Genomic DNA, 12,747 nt, shown 5'->3' on the forward strand with positions numbered 1-12,747 from the left:
ATGTTTGACCTCTGGTGGGCCAGGTGTGGCCCACAGGTAAGCAGCTGTGGTACCACACAGACCCTCCCAACAGATTTCATTATCTTTGGAATTTGGTATCTGCAGTGGGTCCTGATACAGATCCCTCACAGATACCAAGAGCCCGTTATATATCCTTTTATGAAAAGGAAACACTGCACATAACAGAATTGTACCTAAAGGAAGTTTTCTTTCTAAAATGCGATTTAGAACTTATGAAAGAAAAAGAAGAGGAGAAACAGAGGGCAAAATGAACATAATGTTTACTGGTTAGCAATGGACCTTTCTCCCTTGCACTCTGCTTCACTGTTTTTATTGGGTTACTGGGAAATTGATAATCTTCCTGCTGTCATCATCTATAATTGGGAAGCTCAGACAGAGAGAGGCCACTTTGGGAAAGCCCTTGTCCACAGGGTAGCAAAGGGCTGCTAAAATCTCAGGGGCTCTCATTGAAACAGTAGTAGAACTAAAGTGATCTGGTAAGTGTTCTTCATCACCAATGAACTTGCATGTAGCTCTGTAAAAATATAAGGAGTTTAACAGGCTTGAAGGATCAATACAGGACAGAAAGGTGACTTGGTTGGCAAAAGGCTGGCAGAGATTAAAATGCAAGCAGGAGATAAAACATCCTGAGACAATTAACTGAATGCTGTCCATATGGAATGAGCAAAGATCACAAAATGACATTCTGCTCCTGCCAACTCAACAAATCATAACAAGAAAAACTACCGGGGGGAGGGGCGGGGCGGCGCGGCTGAACTCATATACTTGAATTTGTGTGAGTCTATTGCATGAACGATGCTGGCTGACTATATAGGCTATTGCTAAATACTCATGGCTGTTGAGAAATACATAGTAATTGTATACTTCATTTTTTATCTATAGCTTTCCATTGTTCAAAGTGCTACATATACATTATCCTGAAGTCTTAGCCCTGTATTGTATGTCAGTACAGTGGACCCCTGCTTTACAATGAGTTCAGCATATAATCAAATCACTTCATGATGGACTCTCAGTATTAAATAAAATTCACTATATGATAAGTTATGCACCTTATGATGGTTTTATGATTCCTGCCAACAGAACTGAGTGGGTAGTAATAAGCTAGTCAGTGATACCAAAGCAAGTGTGAGTTTCTGCCAATAGTAGCATTTTTAACATTTTGGCTGTGTTTATAAAGAGAAAGGTTACAGCCTTGAAATGTGTGTTTTATAATTATAAATTGGGTAAACTGGTAGCCATGTTCCCCAAAGAGCGCAGTAGACACCTTTTAAAATCGTCTTTTATAGAGGAAAATAGTTCTGTGGTGGAAGCTTCAATTCTCAAGGTTGTAGGATGAATTACCAGAGACTTTATTTGGTCTCACATTACAATATTTTCACTATGAGGTAGGTTATCTGAAAGGGTTTATCATGTGGGTCCACTGTATTACTATCCTTGTGTTTCAAATGGGAGATGAGGGGGTTGAGAAGCATGATGAGGTTGAGGCTGCCTAGTGGATTTATGTCAAAGGCAAGATTTGAATTAGGGATTCATGGTCACAGCTCAGTCTCATAGCCAGCTCTCTAAGGCCCTCATTGGCCTTCAGTGGTGCTGCCACCATTTTCTTTTCTGTTCTCTTTTTTAGGGAAGTGAAGATACACAGGGGAGAAAAGGTATGCACAGGGAGGTGGGTGTTGGAAGAAAGTTAAAATGGCTTTTGCTGAGCACTTCCCATCAGTGGTTGGTGTACAAGCAAGCAGCAGAAATTGGGGAGAGGAGGAGAAAAGTAGGAACCAGTCCACAGGTGAAGGTTTGAATTAAAGATTGGCCCTGGATCTGAAAAAGTAGAATGCTAGTATAATGAAACTTAATTTTGTTGCAAATGGTATAAATTTCAGCAATAATAGTTCATGAATGGAGGACCTTGTTAAATTTTTTATTACCGTATTTGCAACTTTTTGTCAACTTTTTGATTCATGGCTTTCAATTTCATATATATGTTTACATTGATAACCTTATTCTTTGCTTCTGAGTAGACATTAAAACACAATTGCACTCTCTTCTTGCCAGTGGTGGTTCAATTTATAATTTGTATGCTGATGATGACGAAGATACAGAGGCATCCCCTTCTGGTCAACAGATTATTGAGAACTCTGTTACGATGACTAAAATGAAACTGCTCAAGGCAAAGATGGAGAACATGAATCTCAGTAAGAAGGTGAAGCCATTGATTTTTCTGCCCCATACAGATCAGTTTGTACCTTCACATTCCAGTTCATTTAAAGAGGTGATAGAGTGCCTTAAGCTTCGCTTGACTGTAAGTGTTCATTATTGCTCCATTTCCCAACTTTGTTTACAGTAAAACTGTTATAAAAAGCATCCTCATGATAGATGCCTTGCTTCACAAGCAAGTTAAAGAAATCAAAGGTGATGGGTTATGGTATTGAATTCTACTGGAGATTAACATTTAATTTGGTGCACATTCTTTACCCAATCTGGAAAATGGGATGACTAGCATTTCTTTCCATTCATATTTTATACTGCTTAGGCAAATTGTACTCTCTGAAATACAACCAGCTGGTGTTTCTTCGTAGATATTTAATTTTCATTTCCAAAATTAACGGTCATGGAATTCTATAAATGCTACAGTACATATAGAAATTGAGATTTTTTCCCCCCATTTTTACAGCTCAACAAAACTATCAAGGTGAACCCCCATCCTCCAGTGGCTCCTCGTCCATCTAGTGGCTCAGTGGCAGCTGCTCGTCACAGGTTTTTACGAGCACTCCCTCACATTGGACAGTCCTCCCCTGGGAATTCATATCTTTCAGAATGGTCTCAGAATTGTGCATTTTCAGTTTTGACAGCCGGTGGGAGAAGGATTCCATCCATTTCTAGTGACTTTCTGAAGGAAAATGACAAATGGGAGAATGCGTTACAGTCTCAGCCCATTAGTGGCATTAGGCTGCCATCTAAGTTGTCTCATGTGGAAAAAGAAGATGCAAAACTGTCCACGAACAACAACATTCCTCTAGTCCCAGGTCCACTTGCAAATTCTGAAAAAGAAGCAGAAAATGAGAGAGGTCCTGTCTTGCATCCAAATCTCACAAATGGAGATCTACGAGTAACAGAAGAAAAGCTTTCACCAAATACAGATGCCTTTGCCTTGTTAGCAAAAGCAAATGTCTCCAAGCCAGGCACTGAATTAAATGGAATAGGAAAAGTAAATTCAGAGGTTGGATTACCTGAGGGGGATGCAAGCTATATTGCTGCAGAGAATCCTAGCAAGAGCATTATAAAACAAATGGCCTCTGCAACAGCAGATACTAGTATTCTTAATACTCATGAATCCAGTCTTCAGAAGAACACACACTTATCTGCACTTAATTGTTCAGCACAGATGGCATGTTTGAGCCCTCGGAAACCCCAGGCTCAGTCTAAGTGCTTCGAGGTTGGGAACTTAAGGTCTGCTGCCTCCCCAACTGTGCTCCGATCACTGGAGGTCCACAATTTAGGAGACTCCACTTATTCAAGGACTTCTCGATTTCATGGCATCAGGGTGGACTCACCTGGGAAAAGACCTGATATCCATTCTAAAATGGAGACAAGGGAGATTACGAAAGTGGCTATCAAGGCATCCAAAGAACCTGTTGTTTCTGTAAATAATTTAGGATTTCTAACTTCACTAGCCCGAAGCACTAGCAGAGATAGTTTTCAGAATTCATGTGGGGCCAGCAGATTCCGGACTTCTGGTATTGCGTTAAGTACAAACCTCGAACATTTTCAAGAAGAAAGCTTTAGACTAGCCTCTCCTCACAATGATATGCCTGGATACTTTCTAGTAAGTATTAATGCTTTCTAAGTAGATAAAATTCCTCTGCCGTTTCTGGAGGGCTTTGTTCTGTGTTTTTCCTTTCCTGCGAAGAGTCAAAAGCTGGAAGCGAGACGTACATCTCTCACCCCTTTTGGTCTGCCCCCCATAGCGTTCCTTCTGAGGCCTCCTTCCTTATCTCCCTCCCTGAGCCTTGGCAGAAGTGGTGCTGCTGACAGTGTAGTGCAGTTAGAGACCAATGAACATGTGAGCTGGATAAAGGGCTTTTTGCAGGCGTAATGTTTGACACCCCTGACTTAAAGCATGTATTCTTAACAGTGTGATTCTATGCATGTTTACTCAGCAGTAAGTCAAAATTAAGCCAAAGTGGACTTGTAGAAACTTACCTGGAACTGTAAAGAAAAGAACAATATACATAGACAAGGTCAGGCTGTTTAGTCAACAGGCATGGAGAGGCATTATGATTTATTCTTTAGTTATGGAGTGCAGGTGTGGTTCTCCAGCCTTACAGTCTGGTGACTGTGTGTACGTGCACATGCATTGGCATGCATAGAGGTTCAGTTCCATCCTGGAACACTAACAATGCCCTAACTTTTATTCTAAGGGCCAGGCTATGTGTTATGATAAATGCTGGCCCTTTAAGAGTTATGTGTAACTGGGTGGGTGACAAACAAGAGCAAAATCATGGTGAGTGGCTAAGGAGCTTCAGTACAATCTCCATGTCATGGTTTTGATGCACACTACCCCCCACCTTCTTTTTATAGTATAAAAAGGTTTCTGTATTACTACTGTAAATGGTGTGTGGGGAACTGGTATAGCAGAGCTGCCTCTCCAGTAAAAATAAAATCCAAATGGTTTGAGTTCAGAAACCTGATGGCACCTTTGCGGTAATGTAATTAAATATTCAACAACAGCAAGCATCACAGCCCAAAAGCAGTGCTTTCCATTTCACGAAAGCAGTGCTTTCAGTGGAGCTCAGGAACTACAGTTATGGCTCCAATGGCAAGTGGGAGTGGCTACTTCCATGGCAAGTTGCACCATCTGCAGTACTTACTATTTTGCCTCTCCCAGCTATGCTACTGAATCAAACATTTGATGAAATGGTTGCTTTTAGCAAATCGTCAGTTCAAGGGTGTGTGGTGACCACTACCCCCTCATTCTCATCCCATGGGAGAAGCTCTTTGTTAGAGATGTCAGGCTTGTTTCATACTGAGGGCTAAAATTAGTATTCATGGTGCCTGTGGAGGGCTGGAAGTGACATCATTAAGCAAATGATAACCAGAAATCAGCACTTTGTTTTCAAAGGAAACTCTTTAGCTGCAATTGACAAGAAGAGAAAATGTTCAAATCTTGTTCATATTTTCAAGGTATGAGAGAGCCCAGTTATAATGGGGGCTAGATAAATTGCTTCCAGGGACAGCATTCAACCTGCTGGCTTTATGTTTGACACCCCTCTCTATGTCGTATAGCTTGGGGAAAGATGTTCCACCCTATTACCTGAAGCAGTCCTAGCCAATGAAAGATGGAATTGAAGGTGCTGCTTACACTTTGTTTATTCAGTCAGCTTCACAAATGTTCCAAAGTTGAGGGTTCTGGATACTCCCCTTCTGTGTTGCTTGCATCACTCTCAACTTGGGCATTAATCACCAAGAGTTTCTTTGCCCCAAGATGGTGGCTGGCCTGGTCATGGCTTTCCTGGCCCTGTAAAGTCTTTCTACCAGGGTACCTGAGACTAGCGGGTGGGCATCTGTATATAAGGTTAAACTCTTAAACAAGCCGATATCAAAATACTCTCTGTTTCTATTATTTTGTTTTACAACAAATGCCATTTGTTTTAATTGTTAGTCTCCTGGGCTTGGATTGAATGGAAATATTGCAGCTACAGGGAAAAGAATGGGTGAGTAATAAAACCAGAATTCTTCAATTTTCTATTTAATCAAAGTCACAGCAAGGATGATAGCACAAATGCAATCAGTAATTTGTGTTTGTATAGAATAGGATTGGGTTGTACTTAATTTTATTTTAATGTTGAATACATGCTTTCTCAAGGCCACTCTTTTTAAATATTAAGGAATCTACATTTATACCTGCTCCCAGGCAGTTTGAGAGCACAAAGTAGTCAAAGCAAGTTTGTGACAAATACAAGAAAAGTGTTGTTTTGATTCAGGGAAACAGACAAGATGGAATGCCTGTATTATGTGCCCTGTTGATTTGTGCCTCTTTCATGGAAGTATTTGTGTATGAGCCATTCTTATGCAGATTAAGGCTGGGTGGATTCTGGCCTCTCTTCTTCCACCCCATCCCACTACTAGATGAAATATTGTGGTGTAGGAGTTCCCACCATTGGAGCACTATGACTCTCAGGTCCATATTCTCTTATCAGTGAATTTTGTACACTGTAACACATGGGTAATTTGTGACCCTATCCTAATTTGTGGACCAGCTCTTGAATGCTATAGGTAAATATCCTGTGAAGATACTTGTCTCCATGTTGTTACAGAAGAGCGGCAGGTACCTTTTATGTCTGGAGAACAAAAAATGACTGTTCTGCTTTTTTCTGTAGTTTTTATCTTGCCAGTAAAATTGCTAATCATCGATTTATGGTAACACTTGTTTAACATTTTGTAATGATGTCTATGAAAAACTTAATTTTTACAAATGTCTGTGCTAAATCTACATTATGTAATCTTCTGTGGTCACTGTTACGCACTGTTCTTTATACCTCAAGGAAGTCTTTTTCTATGTGCTACTTTTCTTTTCCATTATTTGTTTAATAGCAAATGTAGTTAAGAATATTTTACTTTTTGACAGCAGGGGATGCAACTCATCTTCCACCTGTGCATGGTTCAGTTCAGACCAAAAAGAAAATTGTAAAGCACTGCTTCTTCTGTGGAAAGAAAACTGGATTAGCAACTAGCTATGAATGTAGGTAGGTTAATTTGCATCTTCTGTTTATCATTATACAGAAGTATAACAAAGCAATGGGAAAGGCTTCAGGAACTATTAGAAGCTGTTAGGAATCATATTCAGGTGGGTATGCTTCCAACAGATACTGACCTTATAGTTAGAATCTAGTAGTACCTAGTGTAGTGTAGTGATTAGACTGTTAGACTTCTACCGTGAAGACCCTGGTTCAGGTACTCTTTTATTCAGGAGGCTTGCTGGGTGACCTTGGCCTAGTAACTATCATCTCATAAGGTTAATATGGTATCAGAGGAGGGGGGTGGGTCATGTACACTATCCTGAGCTCTTTGGGAAATGGGTGATGCATACAGGTAGGTCCTCAGCATCCATGGGGATCTGTTTCCAGACCACCCATGGATACTAAGATCTGTGGGGCTCCCTCAGAGGACTAGAAGTGAACTTCCGTCATGTCCAGAGGTTTGAGGCATGGGAAGGCTGTGTGCAGACTCCCTGTGTTTCAGAAGGCCTTCTGAAAGGCACTTCCAGTTTGACAAAAAACTGGAAGTGCCTCTCAGAAGAGTCTGGGAGGTTAAGTGAGGCCCATGTTGAGTCAAATCCACAGGGCCTGAATCTGCTGATAAGGAGGGCCTACCTGTAAATATGTGAGAAACAAATCGCGTTATCCCACAAATAATCCCACGTTATCCCACAAATAATAAGGAAGAAATAGCAAACAGACAGTGAGCTCTTGGGTCTCATTATCAACCATGATCATACTCTAGTGGTATGACTCAAACCAGGTTGCATACCCTCCGCTCAGGAAAGATGGAGGACTCCAGCTGCCTTCCTTCCAAGCAAGTGAGTTCAATACCTGGGAGGGCAATTGCTCACTAACTGTAATGACAACATTTACACGCTTGGAACAATGACATGTTTTATCAACTAGCATAAATAGTTCAGGAATCTGATTGCTTCAGAAAGAGATGGGCTGCCAGTTCTGTGTAAAACCCTGTGGGTTTCAAAGCTGCAATTATTTGCATAACAAAGTAGCAACAGTTATAGTAATCCACGTTACTGCACCTCCCTGCCGGGTTTAGCTACTGAATGTTAACATTTATCCTGTCATTCTCTTTTTGAGAGACACAGGGGTCCTGGGAGGATAAATGGGTAGCAACCTTCACAGAAGCAGTAGTTTGGCAAGTTATTGCTGCTACAGGTCTGCTATAGGATTCACTTTTGCGCATTACACTTTGGGTAGAGAACGCCCTTGCCATCTACTGGAGGGCTGCTTGGTTGCTTGTGCAGTCAAGTGAGACACAGAGACAGAACTGAGTTAGGATCAGCAGATAATGCCTTTGCCTAGATGTTCCGTGGTGCTGCTGCTGATGTAAATGAATGGAGAGTCACCTGTTGTGGCAGATAATGTAATTAAGATAATATGAATCCATCCAGTGTAGGGAATTGCACTGGATTTCAGTCTCCAGTTACTTAAAATTGCCTGCTCTCATTCTGCAAAGAAAAGGGAAACCATGTTTGGGCAACCAGTGGAACCGCGAAGGTGGTTTATTGTAGCCATATTGTCTCACCAGTGTGTAATGGGAGCTTACTTTGTTTGGAGGATTCATAAACAATAGGGATATTTACTCTGTATGGCAAACAGTGCTGCCACTCTTTTGAGCTAGGATGAATTGAAGGGTATATTATGGAGCTAGTACACAATGCTTGGCAGATATGCAGGGATGAACTGTGAATGAGTCATGCTTGTATTATGGGTTCTTCTCTCTGGTGGGTTTCTCTCTCCCCCCCCCCCCCCAACCTATGCAAGGCACCTTGTATTTTCAGCCCCAGGTAGCAGTTTGGGAGAGAAAATATTTTGTATAAACTTTTCCAGAAAACATTCCATATTTTTTTCTATGCAAAATTCCCATTTTTAAAGATACATTGTTCACATGATTGCTGATTACCCAAATTAATGTGAGCCATCCCAATACTGTAGTAGTCTGTAGATTCTGAAATATGTTTTTTTCTTGAATAAATGACATTGATTTGAGTAACTTGTATAATCCTGTTTGTAAAATGTTCGATATGTAAATACCAGCAATGTCGGTTTGAGTATGTGGAGACAGTGTTGTTGTCTGAACAATAGACATTGAAGCTTTTTTTTAAACAAAAAGTGGCGGGGGGGCCTAGATTAGGATAGGGAATTAACCCCTTTCCCTTACACCGTTTTCCTACTGAAAAGTGTGTGTGAAGCTTCTGTTTGCTTCTAAGCAATCATTTGCAACAAATAGGTTTATATTGCAACAGGCCGATCTGATTTGCATATATCCAAATTTCTGGGCATACAGCTAGAACGGAAGTGGTATGTATCCTGGGGACACTTGTGCGCTCTGTGTGTGTGTTTTAATAGGAAACTGGCAGAGATGGGAAGAGTAACCCCTGTTTGTGTGCTGCAGTCCAAATCTAGATTGCCCTCCCACCAGCCACTGTCATTTGATTTTTGTTAAACAAGAACATTTTTTGGATTTAGGTGCATCTCTTAGTGCCTCATGCATCCTAAGATGTAGTTTGGCCCTTTCCGACTATGCAAGTTCTTGGCTTTTGGAGCAGCATAATCTTCACAGGCAGTGCCAACAGATCTGAGGTTATCGAGAATTTCTGGGCACAAGTATAATAGTTAGCCCCTTGTACTGTATCGGGGAAAGGCTGTTATTGTGAAGCAGCTTTATGGCTTGTTTTGATTCTGACTAGTTGACAATTGAGCCTCAGAATTGGTGTCTCTTGCTTGCTCCTGTTTTCTGAGATAATAAGATCCACTTGCATAGAAAAAGAGAGCTCATAGTGAGGATTGGAGTACAGCCATGTGCTTTTCATAGATCTTATTCCCAGGGCAATACCTTTGCATTTGTATAGAACTTTTGTCACAGAACCAGATATTTTAGAAGAAGATCTCTAACACACCTTTCTCTATTCTGCCTTCAGATGCGGAAATAATTTTTGTGCAACTCACCGCTATGCAGAGACTCATACCTGTACTTATGACTACAAGAATGCTGGGCGAAGATTCTTGCAGGAGTCCAATCCTGTTGTCAGTGCACCAAAACTTCCCAAAATCTAGGCATGGTTGTATGATACACACCTGTCTACCCAAGGAATCCTATTACACTGAGAGAAGCAGCAGTGGTTTGGACTGCTTTTCTTTTGCTGCACTCCAAATCGAAAGATTTGCCAACTAACAAAATCATACAAGGCTGCATATTATTGATGAATAATGTGAGCAATACTGTGGCCAACACCTTTATTCTCTAGTGAATCAAAAATTTTAAAAGTAGTTTTTGAAAATGTACATTCTGATTTAAGTGTTATGTCTTGCGTTAAGTGTTTTATATTTGAAAATGCCCCTTCACTAGACAACTCTTTAAAAGATGCACTTTACTTAGTTTTTATATATATTTTGTAATGAAACTTGAGGGGATTCTGTAACGAGGATGTCATGTCATGTCTCCTGTATTCTGCCTTGTGTTTGTCCACTGTGTGGTATCTTAAGTTATTTCAGTGACAACTTTCCCTTTCCATCAAGCCTACCTTTCAGAATGTAGGGAGCATTATATCTGCTATAATGTGTTCTATGGGAGCCATATGCTGTGTACCCAGTCTGGAAAGAACATATCATGTTTGTTACACTATTTCTTATGTGGCAGATATTTTTACAAAAGAGAGAATTGCTCTTGTCATTAAATGGAAGACACAGCTTATTTTGCCTTTTGTAACCCCAAGCTTTTCTAAGAATTTAGAATTTGGTTTGTTAAAAATGTTGAGTGCTATTACCAGAAAAAAAATCTAATAAATATTACATTTTCATGTAGTTATAAAGAGAGCAACTGACAGTGCTCCTATTTTTACAGGCTCTGGCCAAATAGTCACAGCACAAAGAAATTCTTCAATTTATTGTCCAGTTAAAACCAGTGAAGGCTGGGAAATTGCAGACCATGCTCAACTGGTTCTATGCTCAGGCCTCCATGATGTTGTGAGGTTTTTGAAGTGGACAGTACTTTGGGGGAACATCCCAAATGGGCTGCAGTTCTCAGAATCTTCTCAAGTCTTTCTCTTCGGGTAATAGTCACATAAAGCTTATACAGTTCGTTGTCTTCCAGACTTTCTGTTGAACAGCAGTAGGAGGCAGAGGTGGGAATAGCAAATGTGACCAGACTCCCCTTTCAGTGCACTCTTACTGCACAGTGTTATCGAATGTTAATATTGAGTTTCTCATGGCTCTGCAACATCCTGGAAAAAAACAAACACTTGCAGAATTATCCAACAGTTAATAGGTGCTCTATGTTTGCTAACTTCTGCTAATCTGCTGCTGCATTTCTTTCTGAAAATACTTAGAGTCTTTAAGGTGAGGACTCAATTCCTCTTTTTTCCCATTTTTAGCAGAGTTGAGACATGACTGCGATTTGATGTAACAAAGGCTTAGTCATGATGTTTAAGCCCATGAAATAGGATATAGTGGAATAATAAGCACACATCCATACTATCACTTTTCCACATGTTATTCACATAAGCATTTCATCGTGGGGATACAATTATAGTCTCGTGTTAGCAACAATGTTTTGGAGGATATGATATTAGAGCAGGCAAATGTATCAGTACAATAATATTAAGGAAGTGCAGATTTCCAGTTACTTGAACATACTATCTCGAGGGCAGGCTCTAAAAATAGCAGAACCTGCCCTGTAATTAGTTGTAATGCCTTCTTGTGAAGGTGGACCTTGGTGTTGCTACTGTCACTTCAGAACTCTGTACTTGTGAATTGCTCATCCAGTGATTGGGCCACTATGGGCTCCTGGTCCTTAACATGAGACATTGTTCCAATATCTGTTATTATGTGGCAGACTGAGGACTTGGGTGAGGGGGGTGCAGACAGGACAATACAACCCCTTCATCAGAAAAAGACTGGAAGAGTATATGATCCCATTCAGAGAAATAAATTTTTACTATGTTACTGATCTCTAGCAGCACATTAAGTAATATTTAGTACACGCGAACAGTTTAATGGCTTAATTGCACTTTATTCAGCAGTCACTGTGTGCCAGTCACCAAAAGGTAATACTAATGAATTTTTTATTCATGAGACCCAGCCTATTCCTCTACTCTCCAAGCTGAACAACTGCATCTTGACACCACATTTGACAACCTAGTCTGTCTAGATCAGTGTTTCTCATACTATGGGTCAGGACCCACTAGGTGGGTCGCAAGCCAATTTCGGGTGAGTCCCCATTCATGTGCTTGCTCCACATCTGAGAACGTTTGGATGGTTGTCACCAGTTTTCATGTCTGTAGTGCAGGAGGGGGAAGCCTGGTGCAAATCAGTGCATACCATCAGCATACCAATGCATACCGATGGAGGAGCTGTGAATGCAGTCCCATTAAAAACAGGCCTAATCCCCCCCACTCAAAATAAGTGTCTGGATTGTCAGTAGCACATGCAGCTATATGTGCACAGATTTGGAGCCGACCCTGAGATTACCAGAATTCCATGAAGTGTGTACTGTAGTTTCATTAAAGGTGATTCCATTTCTGTTGAAAAAAAAAAAAAACATTTTAAATGTGAATTTAAACAATGAATCAATTACTTCCATCAAAAAATGCATTCTTAGACTAGAAGAAATGAGAATGATCTCTCAGAGATTCATGAATGGAACCTGTCTAAATTTTAGCAAATAGCTGCCGGTTGTGAGGAAAGTTGAATTAGGTCTGTGGTGCTCTGGGTAGATTGAACCTTTTCACTCTCAACCTCAAGCTGCAATTTCCTCTATAAGAGAAATGGGGGGGGGGTGTTAATTGAATAAATGGTGCTGGGGGAAGAAATTGATGCTTCAGTACCATGATGTAGATCCAGATCTGCCTCCCCCCTCACTATTTCCTAAAATTTAAAGGGAGAAAACTATCAGTTATGGATCTCTGGCCTCTTATCTGATTTGATCCTCTATTCTTAAAAAGAAAGTCTC

The 12,747-nt window shown here is 40.6% G+C and overlaps 1 protein-coding gene across 8 annotated transcripts in view; it reads left to right on the forward strand.

Moving 5' to 3' along the window:
- ZFAND4 (zinc finger AN1-type containing 4) overlaps positions 1–11,714 on the forward strand; it is a 28,235-nt gene extending 16,521 nt beyond the window's left edge. For 5 of the 8 annotated variants that reach the window (XM_066620507.1, XM_066620506.1, XM_066620504.1 and 2 more), the window contains 5 exons: positions 2,071–2,218; positions 2,690–3,841; positions 5,678–5,729; positions 6,644–6,757; positions 9,719–11,714. In XM_066620507.1, coding sequence (XP_066476604.1) covers positions 2,071–2,218; positions 2,690–3,841; positions 5,678–5,729; positions 6,644–6,757; positions 9,719–9,972 — 1,720 coding nt within the window. In that variant the 3' untranslated portion in view covers positions 9,973–11,714. Of the gene's footprint in view, positions 1–2,070; positions 2,219–2,689; positions 3,842–5,677; positions 5,730–6,643; positions 6,762–9,718 lie in introns of all 8 variants that reach the window. The other 3 variants (XM_066620508.1, XM_066620509.1, XM_066620510.1) reach the window with 3 other exon arrangements.
- Positions 11,715–12,747: the final 1,033 nt, after the last annotated feature.

This window comes from Tiliqua scincoides, chromosome 3 (assembly GCF_035046505.1).
Source record: "Tiliqua scincoides isolate rTilSci1 chromosome 3, rTilSci1.hap2, whole genome shotgun sequence".
Classification (NCBI taxonomy): Eukaryota; Metazoa; Chordata; class Lepidosauria; order Squamata; family Scincidae; genus Tiliqua; species Tiliqua scincoides.